Source organism: Rhineura floridana, chromosome 8 (genome assembly GCF_030035675.1).
Source record: "Rhineura floridana isolate rRhiFlo1 chromosome 8, rRhiFlo1.hap2, whole genome shotgun sequence".
NCBI lineage: Eukaryota > Metazoa > Chordata > Lepidosauria > Squamata > Rhineuridae > Rhineura > Rhineura floridana.
Genome location: NC_084487.1, coordinates 10109245 through 10128802, shown reverse-complemented (window position 1 = coordinate 10128802; position 19558 = coordinate 10109245). Strand labels below are relative to the sequence as shown.

At 42.4% G+C, this 19558-nt stretch overlaps 1 protein-coding gene across 5 annotated transcripts in view; it reads right to left on the bottom strand.

The window, feature by feature from the left end:
• The window catches only part of LOC133390175 (ornithine aminotransferase, mitochondrial), a 48348-nt gene that overhangs the window by 19353 nt on the left and 9437 nt on the right, over positions 1–19558 (bottom strand). The window contains exons 1-3 of one of the 5 annotated variants that reach the window (XM_061638193.1): positions 12835–12943; positions 5423–5520; positions 1742–1960 (exon numbers count right to left, since the gene is read on the bottom strand). In XM_061638193.1, the coding sequence (XP_061494177.1) occupies positions 1742–1940 (199 nt within the window). In that variant the 5' untranslated portion in view covers positions 1941–1960; positions 5423–5520; positions 12835–12943. Of the gene's footprint in view, positions 1–1741; positions 1961–3798; positions 3885–4949; positions 4996–5422; positions 5521–12834; positions 12944–19558 lie in introns of those variants that run through there. The other 4 variants (XM_061638192.1, XM_061638189.1, XM_061638194.1 and 1 more) reach the window with 4 other exon arrangements.

Here is a 19558-nt window from a genome sequence, read left to right as displayed (position 1 = left end):
CTGAAGAGCCTTTGGGAGGGACTGAGGGTAAAGCCTGACACTGATTTTATGCCTTCTATGTTAATTTGTACCTCTGTAGTCCCTTCAGTACCACTCCCTATATATATGTGTATATATGTTTGTATGTTTGTGTGTGTGTGTGTGTGTGTGTGTATATATATATATATATATATAAACGTAATTGTGATTAACAAAACAGAGGTTTTTATTGTATTAACAAAACGTTTCCGCTTCCGCCTTCATCAGCTGCTAACATACAAATGCTCTTATCAAGGTAGCAGTTATAGAGCTTTGAGGATGGAATGCTCAGAGGGGCTTCATTTGCAGAAGCTAAGTAGTGGTGGTACTGTCCTCCAGGTTCAGGCCATGTGGTGACAATGTGTCCAGAGAGTAAATCCAAAAGTTTTCCCTTTTAGTCAATGCTGCTGGATCTGCTGGTATCTCCATCGCTGTAATGGAAAAGTCCAACAGGCTGTGACCCTCAATGTTAAAATGCTTTGCAACTGGTTGCTCCACTTTTTTTGTCAAGATTGCCGACTTGTGGTTCCTGAAGTGCGTGCGTATGTCAGTTGTGGTCTTTCCTACATATTGGATATGACATCCTGGTCTTTTGCACTCGATGATGTAAACTATATTGCAGGACCTGCAGGTGATGTTCTGTTTGATGTAATATGTCCTGCCTGTCCTAGTGCTTGTAAAAGTGGCTGTCTCCCTGAGGTACACACAGGTGATACAGCGTTTGGAGTGACAAGGATGAGACCCTGGATTGGTGATAGGTGGCTTAAGCACAGCTCTCACCAACAGTCTGCGCAAATTAGGAGGTTGGCGAAATGCTATAACAGGAGGCCTGCTGATGGCTCTAGTAAGATGTTCAGAGTTTGCCATATATATATATATATATATAATTTTAATTGCATTTTAATTTATTTTAATGTTTTTGTGATCTTTATTGTGTACAATTTTTATTATGTACATGTTCATTTTATTGTAAGCTGCCCTGAGTGCTCTATTATAGGGTAGAAGGGCAGGATAGAAATGTTTTAAATAAATAAATAAATAGTTGATTACATGGACAACACCTATCCTTGAAAGGAACTTTAGCTAATCTGCCATCTAACATCTTTGAAGGTAAAGTATTAAAATGTGCCAACACAACAGCTCTTCTGTACTTAGGTACTGTTAAAAAATGCAGGTATGGCATACGCTGGTTAGAGGCAGGCTGAGGCAGGCCCAGTGAACATAGCCAATTGGCTAAAGCATGTAACTCTTGGACATCCTTATCTTTTATCCTCCATTTAACAATTGATTTAGCTTGCACTTAGTCCAAGGACAAGAGATAAGAAGGGGACAAGCCAACAGTACTCATTTTTCCAATTAGGTCTCTTTTCCAGGTATTTATTTATTTGTTAGACTTATACCCCATCCTTCCTCCCAGTAGGAGCCCATAGACATAAAAGAATCAAGTAGCACCTGATAAGTCAGAGACATTGGAGAAACACCAGATTCTAAGCTAGTAAGGAATAGTCTATACTAAGGTGCTTAATGAATTAAATCCAGCAAGCAGATGAGAGAGAGTGCACATGCAGCGGCCAGAATGCCCCACTATTTCTGTTCCCAAAGACACACCACTATTGCAGCGGTCATGCAAATGCTCCTTGCCACTGGAAAGCATTAAAGTGCATGGCTGAATATGCTTAAATCACTTGCTTAAGAATGTACTGGATGGATTAAAAGTAAGTACCTTTTCCTTTTTCAAGAGCAACAGGGAGTGGGTGGTAGTTGTGTGCACCATACTTGGCTTCACGCTCAAAGATGTAGTCAGATGATGGTGGCCCTTGGACTGTTTTCTTCGTTGCAACTGACGTCGCTGAACCCACTGAAGCATGGACACCTCGACAAAGAACAGCAAGCGACTGTGGACGGGCCAGTTTAGAAAACATGATTATAATATGGTGAAGGACTGAAAACAGAAAAGATAACACAGCACTCATGAGACTCACAGGGGAAGGCAGCTTCAGTCCCAAGGCTGCAAAGGAAACCTATAAAAATTGTTGTGATTACATGCAGGATTTTGAACAGGACTTCTTGTATTTATAGAGCATTTCAACATAGTTTAGGCAACCTAGATCCTAGTGCACTGTTAGAAACTCTTCACAGAACAGCTGATGTGTTCCTATTTTAACAAATGAGGCAGATGGTGACTTTGCAAAGATTAGCTAGAAAATGTGGGACAACATGATGGACTCAAACTTGGGCTTCCATCCCAAGCCTCAGTCGTATATGCTACACACCAATACTTACAGCTAATGCATTCACTATTGGGTGTGTGTGCACACCAGTAAGTCATATAGATGAAATTAGTCAGTGAGAAAATTACATCAAATTAAGTTGGTCAATTAAAAACCTTTGTATGGTCTCTGGCATTTTGATGTGCCACAGCGAATGTGTTACATCCAGATTTGTTCTCTATCCTTTTTCAGCCTAATGGCCACACACCCCTCTTGATCAACCTCCTAAGAATCACATGGCAGTGGCAGGAAGGGCCAGAGGCAAAAATGGATGGAAAAACAGATGTGACAGAAGCCAGCCATGCAAGAGTCAGAGGATTGTACAAACACACACACCCCTACCTACCTCCATCCAGGCAAGCAAGAGGCATCATTACAGTTCAAAAACATATTCCAGCCGAGCAACAACATTCAAAGAGGGCATGGACCAGGGCCAGTGAGAGATGTGGCTGCGGAGGGGGGCTGGCCTGTGGAGAGCACATTCAGTCCTAGGCCTCTGGTTCCCCATGTTTGACCTACAGATTGGTGCGCCAGTCCTCCTCATCACCATGTTCTAAGCTCTGAGCTATAAAACAGCACTATCATCCAGCTTTTGTAGCTTGAAAACCAACATATAAAGGTTGATTTTATTTAAATCAAATTTATTTGATTTAAATCATGATTTAAATCGCTTCTCTGAATGACTCAATTTTAATTATTTAAATCACAGTTTAAATCACTACTGAGGGCTACTAGCCATGATGGCTGTGCTCTGCCACCGTAGTCAGAGGCAGCATGCTTCTGAAAACCAGTTGCCGGAAGCCTCAGGAGGGGAGAGTGTTCTTGCACTCGGGTCCTGTTTGCGGGCTTCCCCCAGGCACCTGGTTGGCCACTGTGAGAACAGGATGCTGGACTAGATGGGCCACTGGCCTGATCCAGCAGGCTCTTCTTATGTTCTTATGTTCTTATCTATTTAATCATCATTTTTCATCAAAGTACATTATTGTTTAATATAACTTTAATATATATTCAGAGATATAGGTTTCATTATAAGGTAGGTACATACTAAGCAATTATTCCAAATTATCAAAAATGGAATGATAATTTGGTCATTTTGATACTAAAGCAGAATGACCTTGTGAAGTCATTCAGTGGATGAACCAGTTCCAGCTGTTCAATTAATCATTATGTTTTTATCATGATGTGCCAGAATCATCACCACCTGTACTAATAAGATTGTTTATCCTCCTGGATAGTTTTCTTCTTCAATAGACAGCAACATTAACAACACATGCACATGGATCTTTGAAAAAGTTAAAGTTCTTTAAAAAATAAAATTTAGGCAATTTCAACCAAATCAACATGAAAAACTTAAAATATTGGGTGGTACAGTTAACTTAGTCTTCTTCACCTTTGTCTTCCTTGTTCATTGTCTGGAAAAGAAATATAAGCTTTCCTGCTTTTTCAGTTCCCAACTTATTTCTCAATTTAGAGTGAATTAGTCCAAAGGAAGAAAAAATTCTCTCTATACCTGCTGAAGAGGCTACTGCTGTTAAGAGCTGGATTACCACTTCAGTGGTCTCCTCCTTGTTCAGATCTCCATCTCTCCAAATCCTCTATTTATTGACTTTCTCTATCTTTGCACTCAGAGAGAGGCAAGGCCAAGAGAGACAGCTCTTCATGTACACCCAGGACAGATCAAGTTATCTCCCATCTCCATAAACAGCTGTTAACATTTTCATAGGATAGAATCAGAAGTTGCAAAATTACTATTCATGATGATATCTTTGACCTAGGCTCTTTTGTTTCTAATTGTTTTAAGAAATTTTTGAAATCTGATTTTTAAATTTTTTTTAATATCATTGACTTTTATCAACTGTGTGTAAGAATAAAATGCTAGAGGATTTGCCATAGCCATTACCAACTTCATAGCTACCAATGAAGGTAAGATTTCTTTACATATACGCTACAAAGGATACGTGAACTCTAGAGATAGGAAAATTCCACTGCCTGTTTTAAAATAAATTTGTGCAACACAGAGCACCAATTTACAGAAATATAGCAGGGGAAAAACTATAGCAGGGGTTCCTAAACTGTGGTCCGTGGATGGTCCACAAGCATATTGATTTTTAATTGTTTCTTGATTCCTTCTTTTATTTCTTACATTGTTCTTGTTGTATTAAAATTTGATTCCTATGGAACTGAAATTGTCATACAATAAAATCTAAGAAACAAAAGAACCAATAAAAATACAGCTACAGATCATACAGCATCTAGCACAGTGCATTATACCTGCTACAACAGGCAGAAAAATGATTAAGTCGTCCACCAAGACCCTCAGCAATTTTCAAGAGGTCTGCAGGAAAAAGGTTTGGGGCCACTATATAGTACATGCAGAAATTTTAAAAAATCAAGTCAGCTGTAAAGATGTGATGGTTAGCAACATAAGAAACACCCTGCTGGATCAAATCAAAGGTCCCATGGTCTGTTTCTAAAAAATGTCCAGATACTTTTAGAGGGCTTACATGCAGGGCATGAAGACAAGAACCCTTTTCTATTTGTTGCCCAGCATCTGGTGTTCAGAAGTATGCTAAAGTTCCTGTACTGACAAGAATATATTACCACAACATGCTTTTCATCATTGGCATTTTAGTAGCAGATAGAAAAACTAGGAGAACTTACTTGCTTTGACTCTTTTCAAGACAAGCCTACTGAACTCTACTGGAAGCGTCCCCATAAGAAGCTTTTAAAGAACAATTAATCTGAGTTACAATACAACCTTTGTCACTAGACCACTGCAACACTGATATCAGACAGACTTATCCTCAACATAAAGATGACCTTTAACTTTTCAGTACCATTAATTTTCATAAGACCGGTGGGGGTTGTTTTTATTTTTAAATTATATAGCTTATGCAAAAGTTTCAAGAACTGAGCAATACCGTTTGCATGCAGTCCATCACTAATACATCACTATAGACAAGACACTATCTTTTAGCTTCAACTGTAGTCCCCATCTTTAATATCTATGACACTGTCAAGTGATTGATCCCTCACGACAAGCAGATCTGAAGATACTTTCTTATTTTAAACAAATCTCTTACATTTATATTTCCTCCTTTACTCCATTACGGAATCCAAGGCAACATACAGACCTGCTTTGCTTCAGCAAGGTGATGACCTCATCCACCTTTCAGAAGTGCAGGTCCCTTCATGATAGTCACAGCCATGCACCCCCTTTTTTGTCGCTGGGCTGAGAATGAGAACCTTGTTAATGCCTTCTCCCACAAAAACAGACATCCTTAGGAGCCAATAAGCATGAAAGGGGAGAGTGTTAGCTACTGAGAAGAGTCTTCTTAGTAGGTAACTCATCTCCTTTCACGCCGATTGGCTCCAATCAGCAGGAAAGGACAAGGAAGCATGTTAGGAGACTCTTCTCGGTGGCTAATACACTCTCCTATCATGCTGATTCACTCATAGGATGCTGGAGACATAGGGACCCTGCTCCCAAAAAAGTAAGGGGTCTAAGACCCCCTGAGACCCTGGACGACTGCACCCCTGGCTATTAGTATATGAACGTTTTGAAAATTGTTTATTTGTATCTTCTGATTTATTCATATTTAAGCAACCTTGAGAAATTGTTTGGAAGACAGTATAGCAATAAATAAGATACAGGAAAACCCGAAGTGAGATCTTCTAGTCAAGTCAAAATATTAAACAAGAGCTTCAGTGTTCCTTTAATAATGGCTGGGAAAGATTTCTGAACCAGCAATTTACCTACACAAGCGGGAAAAGGCCTGCCTGATGAGACAGTAAGGCACAGCAATATTGAATATGGAGACAGAGAGAGCTGTAAAATGGCTGAAGGTGAAGCACCTTGGGGTGCAGTGTCTCTCTCTGGAGAACTGATGTGACAAACAGGCAGATGTGTTGTTCTACCACTTACGTTCTGCTTATATATTTATAAATAAAGCTATTACAGATACACCGCAACTCCCCAGTGTTGTCTCACACTGAAAGGAAACTAAAACAAAGTGTAATTCCATCAGGCTACAACAGTGGGAGAGATGAGAAGTGGGACCGGGCTCTCTCATAAGAACATAAGAAGAGCCTGCTGGATCAGGCCAGTGGCCCATCTAGTCCAGCATCCTGTTCTCACAGTGGCCAACCAGGTGCCTGGGGGAAGCCCGCAAGCAGGACCCGAGTGCAAGAACACTCTCCCCTCCTGAGGCTTCCGGCAACTGGTTTTCAGAAGCATGCTGCCTCTGACTAGGGTGGCAGAGCACAGCCATCACAGCTAGTAGCCATTGATAGCCCTGTCCTCCATGAATTTGTCTAATCTTCTTTTAAAGCCGTCCAAGCTGGTGGCCATTACTGCATCTTGTGGGAGCAAATTCCATAGGTTAACTATGCGCTGAGTAAAGAAGTACTTCCTTTTGTCTGTCCTGAATCTTCCAACATTCAGCTTCTTTGAATGTCCACAAGTTCTAGTATTATGAGAGAGGGAGAAGAACTTTTCTCTATCCACTTTCTCAAGGCCATGCATAATTTTATACACTTCTATTATGTCTCCTCTGACCCGCCTTTTCTCTAAACTAAAAAGCCCCAAATGCTGCAACCTTTCCTCGTAAGGGAGTCGCTCCATCCCCTTGATCATTCTGGTTGCCCTCTTCTGAACCTTTTCCAACTCTATAATATCCTTTTTGAGATGAGGCAACCAGAACTGTACACAGTATTCCAAATGCGGCCGCACCATAGATTTATACAACGGCATTATGATATCGGCTGTTTTATTTTCAATACCTTTCCTAATTATCGCTAGCATGGAATTTGCCTTTTTCACAGCTGCCGCACACTGGGTCGACACTTTCATCGTGCTGTCCACTACAACCCCGAGGTCTCTCTCCTGGTCGGTCACCGCCAGTTCAGACCCCATGAATGTATATGTGAAATTAAGATTTTTTGCTCCAATATGCATAATTTTACACTTGTTTATATTGAATTGCATTTGCCATTTTTCCGTCCATTCACTCAGTTTGGAGAGGTCTTTTTGGAGCTCTTCGCAATCCCTTTTTGTTTTAACAACCCTGAACAATTTAGTGTCGTCAGCAAACTTGGCCACTTCACTGCTCACTCCTAATTCTAGGTCATTAATGAACAAGTTGAAAAGTACAGGTCCCAATACCGATCCTTGAGGGACTCCACTTTCTACAGCCCTCCATTGGGAGAACTGACCGTTTATTCCTACTCTCTGCTTTCTGCTTCTTAACCAATTTCTTATCCACAAGAGGACCTCTCCTCTTATTCCATGACTGCTAAACTTCCTCAGAAGTCTTTGGTGAGGTACCTTGTCAAACGCTTTTTGAAAGTCTAAGCAGGGGTGTCCCTACCGGGGTATGGAGGGTGCGGCCCGCATCCGGGTGTCACCATGAGGGGGGTGACACCCAGAGCCACCCTGCCCCGCGCCGTTGCCCGGCAAGGCTGCGCAGATTCCTCCTCGGAGGCAGGCGGGCGGACGAGAGCGGGAGCAGCGTCAGCGGAGCGAGGGAGGTGCACCGGCGTTCCCAGGCCTTCTGCGGCTGGGTGCCCCTCTGGCACGCGCCCTCCCAGGGGCATAGACAGGGTGGCTGGCCTCGAGTGCGCATGCCCAGGCGCGTGCACACAAGCCCAGCCACCTCGTCCATGCCCCTGGGAGGGTGCGTGCCGGAGGTCCGCACTCCCGCTAGTGACGCCACTGAGTCTAAGTACACTATGTCCACTGGGTCACCTCTATCTATACGCTTGTTGACATTCTCAAAGAATTCTAATAGGTTACTGAGACAGGACTTTCCCTTGCAGAAGCCATGCTGGCTCTGCTTCACAGCAAGGCTTGTTCTTCTATGTGCTTAGTTAATCTAGCTTTAATAATACTTTCTACCAGTTTTCCAGGGACAGAAGTTAAGCTAACTGGCCTGTAATTCACTCAGTTTGGAGAGATCTTTTTGGAGCTCTTCACAATCCCTTTTTGTTTTAACAACCCTGAACAATTTAGTGTCATCAGCAAACTTGGCCACTTCACTGCTCAGTCCTAATTCTAGGTCATTAATGAACAAGTTGAAAAGTACAGGTCCCAATACCGATCCTTGAGGGACTCCACTTTCTACAGCCCTCCATTGGGAGAACTGTCCGTTTATTCCTACTCTCTGCTTTCTGCTTCTTAACCAATTCCTTATCCACAAGAGGACCTCTCCTCTTATTCCCTGACTACTAAGCTTCCTCAGAAGCCTTTGGTGAGGTACCTTGTCAAACGCTTTTTGAAAGTCTAAGTACATTATGTCCACTGGATCACCTCTATCTATATGCTTGTTGACACTCTCAAAGAATTCTAATAGGTTACTGAGACAGGACTTTCCCTTGCAGAAGCCATGCTGGCTCTGCTTCAGCAAGGCTTGTTCTTCTATGTGCTTAGTTAATCTAGCTTTAATAATACTTTCTACCAGTTTTCCAGGGACAGAAGTTAAACTAACTGGCCTGTAATTTCCAGGATCCCCTCTGGATCCCTTTTTGAAGATTGGCGTTACATTTGCCACTTTCCAGTCCTCAGGCACGGAGGAGGACCCGAGGGACAAGTTACATATTTTAGTTAGCAGATCAGCAATTTCACATTTGAGTTCTTTGAGAACTCTCGGGTAGATGCCATCCGGGCCCGGTGATTTGTCAGTTTTTATATTGCACTCCAGTTGAGCTTCTAATATAGTGTTTTTAAACAACTTCCAAGCATTTTTGAGTGATGTGACCCTCTGGACTTTGTTTTTCAGCTTTCTTTCTTTCTGCACTGCTGAGAGACCACCTACATTTGTATTCTCTCCCTGAAAAGTTTCCATTCCAGCTGGTCATTAGAAGGGCTACTATTTAACTTTAAAAATTGATACCCAAGGTTCCTTTTCTCCTATTCCACCCCATATCTTTTTCCTTCTGTGCCATATTTTTTTCAGATTGCAAGCCTGCATGCAAACATTGTCTTTTGTTTTTATTGATTGTATATAAGCAACTGTGGGAGACTTTTCAGCTTAAGAGCAGGGTTTTAAACAAATATTCCTGGAATGTCTCACCACTTAGGGTTAAATGTATTAATACTGTTTTTGTTTTAATATTGTGTAAGTTGCTTGGGGACCTTTGGGTATCAAGTGACAAATAAATCTAATAAAAAACAACAACAACATTTTGCTTAAACGTTTAGCTTCTTATCATTTTCAAAGATTCAGTGCAAGTTTGACAGGCCACAAGTGCCCTTGACATAAGATCTTTTGCAGAGGACCTTACTCCATGTATCATTTTTAGTAGAAGTAAGTAACTGAAGCAACTTAGAACGGGTTTTCTGACTTTGGAATGCCCTCCCCAACAAGACATGCTGGTTACCAATATTACAGGTTTTTTAGCAGCAGGTAAAGTGTAGATTTTGGATTATTCTTGTTTTATTTGTTGGTTTTTAAATTGTATTTATATGTTGTGTGTGAATTAGTTGTTCGCACTTTTGTATACATCTCAGGAATCTTTTGGTGAAGAGCAGTAAGAAATATTTTGATTAATTTATGTGCACTGCAGTGAAAACTAGATGCTAGATTCTCTCATCAAGCAATGGATAAATCTTAAACAATGAACAGACGATAGAGTTTATTTTCCTTGTTTCCCAATTAAGGAAGCGGCACCCATCTAGTCAATTCATTGAAAGTACAGTTAAGCTTATGTAATTGTGTGTATGCTGATTAATAGCTATTAATATCCTATTAAACATGAAACTGAACACTGTGCCTTTGCTGTGAAAAGGAAGGGCACAAAACTTTTCTTCTCTCCCCACCTTTGAAGGTAACTCTTCCCTACCACGAAAGTGACCGTCCCAGATACATGTACTCACATATTATAATAGGATTGAGCAGCATACCTCACAAGCTCCTTTAATTTCAAGGCTACTCTTAGTAATCTCAGTTATGTTTGCAAATGCCTTAGATCAACTGAAAGTACATTTATCGTTATTACGCACCGCCAAGCAAAAAAAGAGGAACCCCCATTACTACAATCTTTGCACTGATTTCACCACACTGAATTTTTCCATCTTTCCAATATTTTAAAATCTATTTTACTGCACAATTTTGTACCAAAGGGGAAAAAAATCAGACACATTTTATGCCACCTATAAGAACTTGATACTTTAATACACTTACTAGGGAGTAAGGCCCACTGAACACATAAAACTTACTTCCAAGTAAATATGCAGACGACTGCACTGTTAGTGCCCTACAAAGACAAGATACAACTTCACTAGTTCTACAGGAAGAATCAGTAGCTACTCCTGTTAATATTAACACAGGATGTTAACACAGTTCCAATATGACATTTAGAGATTTCACAAAAAAAGCAATTATCTTGCCAGAAAGATTTGGATAAAGCCCAGATTTAAAATTGCATCACTGAAAGTTACATCAGGCTGAACTACTCCATATGATAGGACTGTATGAGGCTGTCCCCCACACACACCCCTCATAGAAGATAAGCTACATTTCATAATAAGATTACATGAGAAGGAAGAGGTATTAAAATGGGCAGTTCCTACATGATGAATTCAACTGTAACTGCTGTAGAAGTTACTGTTGCTTCCTAACCTAGGAAACACAACAGAATTGCATTTAAAACCCTTCTTATATAGCAACAGAACACAAGATAAGGCAATAACTTCTATATATAAAATGAAAACTATTTTAATATAGTCAGATGTTATCTTTTTGTTTGTATGGCACATTTTAAGTTGTAATATTTTTTAAAGAATGTTCTTTTTCTGGTGGTTGTAAAGGCATCCCTAATGAGAAGTAAATCTACCCAAAGTGGTACTTCCTCAAATCCATTTTTTTTATTTAACCCTTTCAGCTTTACAGCCAGGTTACCAAATGTAACTCAGTTTCAAATATTTACAAACACATCACTACTTGCAAATAGTGGAAACAAGGATAGTGATGCACATGGTTATGCTTTGAGGCTTCAAAAAACTAAGGGGGGCATATTAGCCGGGAGACGCCATCCGTTCAGTGTAACTGAGTACTGACAGTCTGGAAACACAGTATTTTTTCAGAGAGCTGGCATCAGTATAAATAAGAGACTGCTGCTCAAGACAGATATATTCATCCCACTTTTGTTTTGTAAACAGGTTTTGCAAATTTCATGTTTTAAAAACCCACAAAAGTCTGTTTGACAAACAGCAGTAGAACAAAAAATATGTATCTATAACACAGACAGGGGCCCTGTGGCTGGACTACAACTCCCATCATAACTGAGCACTGGTTACAGCTGGTGGAAGTTGGCATCTGGAAGGCTAAAAACTCCCCATCCCTGATTTATAGTATGGACAACAACGGTGGTAAGAAAAAAAGGGACTGCAATGAGCTCCAAAAGGCTCCCTCTAAACAGGGTGAATGGGTATTAAACTGGTAAACGTGATTCAATGCTAGTGTTTAATTACAGCATTTGCTTCCACAAGATGTATTAACACACACACCCCAAATCTTGGATGTCTTTAAAAAGAGGTTAGACAAATTCCTAGAGAATAGGGCTGTCAATGACAGCTGTGCAGAAGTACCTCCAGCATCAGAGGGTGTATGCCTCCGAACACCAATTGCTGGAGAGCACAAGTGAGAGGTACCCTCATGCCCTGCTTGAGGTCTTCCCATGGCCATCTGGTGGGCTCTTGTGAGAACCGACAGACCTTTAGTTGGCCCAGCAGGGCTCTTCCATACCAGTTTGCTCTTAGGAACCATGGTCCGCTCCACCTCAAGCATCTGTTATGCTGTGCCAGAATGACACACCTTTGGCGGTGAGGAGGGAGGGAAGAGCGAGAGAAAAGTGTAATACCTAACCACTGACAGTGGAGTCCTAATACATGGCTACTTAGAAATAACCTGAAAAGGACTGACTCCCAGGGAAGTGCGTGTATAGAATTGTGGTCTGAATCTGCAAACAGAAGGATACCCATTTTCTTTGCTTCTAATTTTATTTATATCTGAGGAAACTAGGAAAACTCAAGGCCCTCCTTCCTCTGTCACCAGCTGTATAGACATGGGAGAAGCAAAGAGAGCTACCCAGGCTCTCTAAGCCAGGACAGGAGATAAGGCTTCACATATTACAGCAGGTTGAAGGATGCTGTCCATACATTTCTCAAGCAAGTCTAGCCGGGAACGGCAAGCCGTTCCCTCTAGTCCCAGGTGAATACGTGCTAGTTGAAGTCAGCCGGGCAAACACTCTGCACGTGTTCAGAGACAGTCAACAGAGAGGGCTCCGGAACTCAGACTCAAATTAAGTCTGGAGATTTGGGAGGAGATTGTGGTTGGGCAAAGAGAAATAAAGGGAGACAGCAACAGGACGTTAAAAGTTAGGAAAACACCACCCTTGCGAAGGCCAGGGTCTGTCCAAGAACCCAGGCCAGGCCAACCCAGATCTCCTTTCTGTGGCGGCCACCCTTTCCTCGGCATCCTCCGGAAGCGCAGCCCGAGAATGACACCCCCATCCCGAGAGCCGCGAACGCCACATCTCCTCGCTTTACCTTCTCAGAGCCGACTTTTCTTCAGTCTCCGCCAAGAGTGCCACAAGAAAAAGGCAGCCGCCGCTTCCTACAGCGCCTGTCACGCCTCAAAAGACCGGCCACGTCACAAGCCCACTAACAAGACGCGCAGTCGCCAAAGTGCCCCATTGGCTTTGCCTACATACCTACACCAATCACGACGCGGCAAAGTAGCCTCGCCCGACAGTGCGTGCTTTCTATTGACCGGATAGCGACCCACCTCTGCCAGTCATTGATCCTCTTTAGTGAATTCCTTGCTCCGTTTCCAGCCAAGCAGTCTGTAAGCAGAGGCTTCTCTGGAGCCCCTTGTCGTCTTTTGCTTCATTTTTCCCATTCCTTCAGTCTCTCCAATATAAATTAACTATCAAGTCTGCCTAGGTATAGTTCTTTCCGGCTTTTATATCTTACCAGTCTCTACTTTTAATTGTATTTTTAGGATCATGTCGTCTATGCTGCATACAAACCCATATCATTTTAGCTATAGCCTTCACGACCCCCAAGAATATTTTATTTCAATTTTGGTATACAAATATCAGTATAGTGTAAAACAACACAAAACTTTCAACAAAGGAGGGGGAGAGAGCATTGATTGCATTGTAGCATCTAATAGTGGCGTCACTAGGGTTGATGTCACCCAGTGCGGTAACTCATGGTGTCACCCCCATGGACCTCCTCCCGTACCAGACCATACAGAATCCTTAGTAATGTTTTTTGTACTAATGTTACTCGTAAATCTTAATTCCCGTATATCACTGAATGTAATAGTGCGCGCGCACACACACACACACACACAGAGCCAGCTGTGGGATCGTCACACAAACAACCTAGAACATTTTTTCCCTTTCACAGGACATGCAAAAGATTGAACCCAGGACCTTCTGCATGCAAAGCACATGCTCAGCCTACCACTGAGATATAGGGTAGAAAAGCACTCACTGTTCTGCTGGCCTGGGGATAATTCTGAGGGCCAGTTAGAGAGGCTTGGAGGGCCACATTTGGTCTCTTGGCCTGAGCTATCCTCCCCCCCCTCCATTCTAATGAGCAGCCACAAGTGAAACAGGGCAGGGGGTGCAGAAATCCTGATTCAGTAGGTCCCCTTCCCAAGTCTGCACAGTTTTGTTTTGGCTTCAGAGGATCTTCAAATCAAGGATTACAGGGACAGAAGAGGCAATGTCATTTCCACACAGAATTGAACTGAAACCTATCTTTTTTTGAAAGGAGTGTAAATTACTGAGAAGAGCCTCCTAACATGCTTCCTTGTCCTTTCCTGCTGATTGGAGCCAAGCAGGGGCATCACTACCGGGGTGCGGAGGGTGCGGCCCGCACCCGGGTGTCACCATGAGGGGGGTGACACCCAGAGCCGCCCCGCCCCATGCCGTTGCCAGCAAGGCTGCTCCAACTCCTCCTTCTCAGAGGCGGGCGGACGGGCCGGCGAGACTGGGAGTAGCGTCGGCGGGAGGCGCACCCGCGTTCCCAGGCCTTCACCGGCTGGGTGCCCCTCCGGCGCGCGCCCTCCCAGGGGCATGGATGGGGTAGCTGGCCTCGAGTGCGCACGCCCAGCCACCTCGTCCATGCCCCTGGGAGGGCGCACACCAGAGGTCTGCACCCCCCCCCGCACTCCAGCTAGTGACGCCGCTGGAGCCAAGCAGAGTGAAATGAGATGAGTCAGCCACTGAGATGACTCTTCTCAGTAGCCAACACTCCCCCCTTTCATGCTGACACCTAGGGACGTATGTTGTTGTGGGAGAAGGTATTAACAAGGATCTCATTCTCAACCCAGCAGCAAAAAGGGTGTGGGTGTGGGTGGGAGTATCATGAAGGTGTATTCTATTGTAAACCACTCTGAGATCTTTTAGACAGTAAGCGGTCTATCACCATCATCATCTTTACTCTAAAGTAGGGGTGGGAAACCTTTTTTCAGCCCAAGGGCCACATTCTCTTCTGGGCAATCTTTCAGGGGCCATATGTTAATAGTGGGCAGGTCCAGAGGCAAAAGGGTCCAGAGCAACACATGTGAATTTTACCTTTTTACAATAAACTAGTTTTCTCTTTGACGTAAAATCCCTTGGGAGTTGCTACTGAAAAGTACAGAACTTCTTTCGAAAGTATGTAGTATTGATTGTGTGCTGGATTAAACCTTACAAGTAAATACACTGAGGTGGCTGCAGCTGTCCAGTGTGAGCATATACATGTCTACTCTGAAGTAAACCCCGCTGATTTCAGTAGAACCTCATCCCAGACAGTGGAACTGTTAGGAATTTTTGACCCTGGGCTTAGTGGGCTTAACCCCCCCCCATTCTTTAGAAGGGGAAGGGCTGTAGCTCCATGACAGAGCATCTGCTTTGCATGCAGAAAGGCCCAGGTTCAATCTCCAAAAGCATCTCCAGGTAGGGCTGGAAACGTCCTTTCCCTGAAACCCTAGAGAATCGCTGCCAGTCAGTGCAGACAGTATTGAGCTAGATGGACCCATGGTCTGATCTGGTATGAGGCAGGTTCCTATGGGGCAATGGGGCTTCACTTACTTTGTAATACACACACATACACATATTTTAATATTTACCTGTCAATTTGTTTTGGAAGTTGGACATGATAGAAAACAGAATGGATATCTGTAAGAAAACAATGTTCCGTTTAGCAGTGAAGTGAAGCTGGAAGGCCAAGTGAGGGTGATACCTGCAAAGTTTACAAGGTAAATGCCAACAGAAAGTTTTTTTAAAAAAACATACTTTCTTCTTTTATCTTCTAAATTCTCCTCTCCTTACCATATCTATCCTCTTAATATATTTTATTTATTATTAATTTATGTTATTCCCACATATCATACAATGTCAGGTTGGATCTCTTCTATTCTTCATATTTTATGGTACCTCTTTCCATTTCACAATTTTCTCTCTTTACCTTATTTCACCTCTGTGCCTTTTCTTCTAGCCCTGACCTTACTTGGCTTCTCAGCTTTGTGTCTTGGCTTCTGCCAACCTGGCAGTGTTCCATGGCTCTGAAATAACACAGGCTCTGCTGATAAATACATCTCTCACTCCTTCCACCCCAATAAAAATACTCCTGGAAACCTTTGTGATGTGCGAGAAATCCCCAGATAACCTTCCTGTGAGGACATCATAGATTACAAGACTTTATGCTGTACCAGATGATCAACACAATTCAAAGCATGTCTTCTCAGCCATAAGTCTCTTTGAGTTCAGTTGGGTTTAGTAAGTAGGTATGGACTACAGTGTTAAGGAAGTTAACCTCTCTTTATAGCTCATGGCTGGGGAACCTTTGGCCCTCCAGATGTTGTTAGATTCCAGCTCCCATCAGTCCCAGCAAGAGCAGCCAGTGATTAGGGATGATGGGAGCTATAGTCTAGAAACAATTCTCTCATCTTCTTCAGGAGGGACAAATCACTCAATTAGAAAGAATAATGAGTTCTCTTTCTTCATCTGCTCTAATTGTTCCAAATCTAAACAAATTTCTTACCAGCACCCAACTGTGATGGCTGCTTCTCAAGGTTCTGTGAAACAAACTCAAGAATTCTCATCTCCCATAAGGCAAGCAGGTTATCCCAAAACAAGCAATAACAAACACAGGCATCTATAGAAAGAAGGCTAGGCCAAAACACTTGGCTGGTTGAATACTTTTCACCTATGCAGGCAAACCCCAGTAGTATCAGCACCTCAGCCCATGTTCAACTTTTCATAATGGATGAGGGGTAGCTGGCTACAAAGAATGGCCACACGCACACTTGCTATTTGTATATTTAAAATCAGGGCAGATGTGGCTCTGGCATTAGAAACCAACAAAATAAAATCAGAAAGGGAAAAAGAAAATAAAAGTGGCAAGACAATGTTTTTGAGGAAGGAAAAGGAGAGGAGCCTGGATGGATTTTTGCTACTTTTCTTTAAGGCCTATGGAAGTTTACACAGAGGTAAGTTCTCAGTTCCTTTTCCAGACGGGTAGCCGGATTAGCCTGTTACAGCAAAAACAACAAAGTCTTGTGGCACCTTAAAGTCTAACAAATGCATTATGGCACAAGCTTTTGTGGACTACAGTCTGCTTCATTAAATGCATAAAGTATTATCCTGAGTTGCAGAAAAGTAAACATTTATTTGTCACTTGTTAACTAAAGGTCTCCAAGTGACTTACAATTCTGTTGAAAACCAAAATAAATATATCATACCATAAAACAAAATAATAAAACGACCCCACCCCCATACAGCCACAGAATGCTTTGTCAGCACACTAATACAAACATCATCTTAGTCTATCAAATGCCTAGGAAAAAAGATAAATCTTTACCTGGTGCCAGAAAGATGTCAATGAAGATGCCAGGCATACTTCACTGGGGAGCATTTTTCATAGATGAGGAGCCACAACTGAAAAGGCCATCTTCCTTGTAGACTTAGGGCAGAGACACACTTACTGTTCTGCCAGTTCCAGTGTGTCTCCACCTCTCTTTTCTGAAAACAGGCACGTAACACTAGTCAAACCCTGCCACTTTTTACTCTAAAACCTGGTGGGATCACTTCAAGTGCATATTTTTAAATTTGCTTCAAATATATTTTGCAACTGATCAGCAGATTAACCCATTCCCCCTCCAGGTGTGGCCAATGGAAACGCCATAGGCGACTAGTGTGCTGACAGCCATAGACTCATGAAACTGTAGGAACACAGCTAGGTGGGTATGTAGGAAGAGCAACTTATTTATAATGCATGCACTAGTGTTTGTTGGTTTACAGAGCTAATAAGTTGTCCCATTGTTGAGCGAGATCTAAATCAGACCTCACCGTGTCTCCTTCACCCAGGTAGACACGGAGCGAGACGGACCCTGAAACCACTTAGGAAGGAAAACACTTACACACACACACTTTGATCAAAGGGTGCTACCCACACAAAGCTACCAACAGACAGGCAACCTTGGTCAGATAGACAACTTTATTCAGAAGCCCTCAGTATTTTATAGGACTTTGGGTACAGTAAACAATAAACATCAAAGACGCACATATAGGTAGTAAAACGGTAAATAAAACACATAGCGTACTTCTTCCAAGGATTGAAGAGGATATCACATTCCGTCCATTCTCCTGTCAAGCTGACACCTACTTATCTATAAGGTCTTTGAAGTCCTTGGGAAAGAGACAGAGGAGCCAGCAATATGCTCTAACAAATTAAACAACTGCTTCTCTTAGGGCAAGTCAACGATTTTCCCTTCACCTTTGATCTACATACAGGCATACCCCGCTTAAAGTAGCTTCACTTAAAGTAGCCTCGCTATAAAGTGCATGCTCCATACTCCACCATACCCCGCTTAAAGTATGCATGCTTCGCAATAATGGACACTTTATTGGCATGATGCCGCTGCCATCTAGTGGTGATTGCATGCAGTACAAGTGAAGATAATTGCTTCACTTTAAGTATATTTTCTCTTAAAGTACACTCTCCGGTCCCATTGCGTATGTTAAAGCGGGGCATGCCTGTACTTAGCAGGGAAGATACACAGCCTTAAAGGAATAGGAATCTTAAAGGGACAGGAACACTTACAAATCCTGTGAGGCTATAGAATGATTGAAGAAGGGAATAGGGGTTTATTCTGAGCACCCATGTAACTTTTACTGATAACACCATGTTTGCATGATGTTGTGAGACAGTGCTCAACGTTGTTGTTAATATAATAAAAGGTAACAAAACAATATGGTTATGAGAGAGGTGTTGTGTCAGGGCCAAACTAGATGTGAATAATTACATGAATGCAATTAATTGTGTTTTTTAAAATGAAAATCGCAGCCAGTGAAGGAGGGAGGGCAGCAACAAGACCAAAAGTGGTGGAAAGGGGGGAGTTCAACTCCTCGCCCCTGAAGTGGTCCAGACGGAAATTTCTTCCCAGTGGAAATAGTAGGTTTGGAGAAAGTGATTTTGTGGGACCATGACAAGGAGGAAAAGAGTTAAATCCCCCTCCCCAACCTGTAGTCTCAGTGTTGCTGGGGTGATGGTAATTCAGGTAATTAACATCAGCCTAGATTAGCCTTCATTTGTCACAAGTGATGTTAATGTACATTATCCAGTTGATGCCCATAATATGCACAAGCAACCACAGTCCACATACCACTTGTTATTGCAACAAACCCGCTAGCTGGGAAGACACTGCATTTTTCTAGCAACAAAACAATACTATTTGAATGCTGAGATTGTGCTGAGTGGTAAAACAATGTGAGTTTCTTAGAGCTGAAGCATCAATGTTAGGAAAGCTATCTGGAGTTGGAGTTCAGCTTGCAGTGGTTTGAGGAAAGATGTTTGCTGTCATCTGGATTATCCATCATGCAGTACAAAATAGGGGGAAATAACCAGGCTTCACCTGTAGGAAAATTTAGAATATTATCAGGATAAAGAAAATACTATGGGTAGTATCCAGTGTTAATCATACTTGGAGCAGACTCATTGTAATGAATGGGCATGACTCACTGACATCCATTAATTTCAATGAGTCTACTCCAAGTATTACTAACACTGGATACAACCTGATGGCAGCAGATCTTATGGGCAGGATACAGTGGAGTGGGGTGTACAGCAGTCATAGGGTTTTTGTGCTGTGTGCAAGGGCAAATAAAGTAAAAATACAAAAAACAAAACTGCTTCGGTGCCACGTGGTTCACCAGAATACAGCAGATTAAAGGGACTTAAATATTTCAAATTCAGCTCTATTAGCAACATGCAA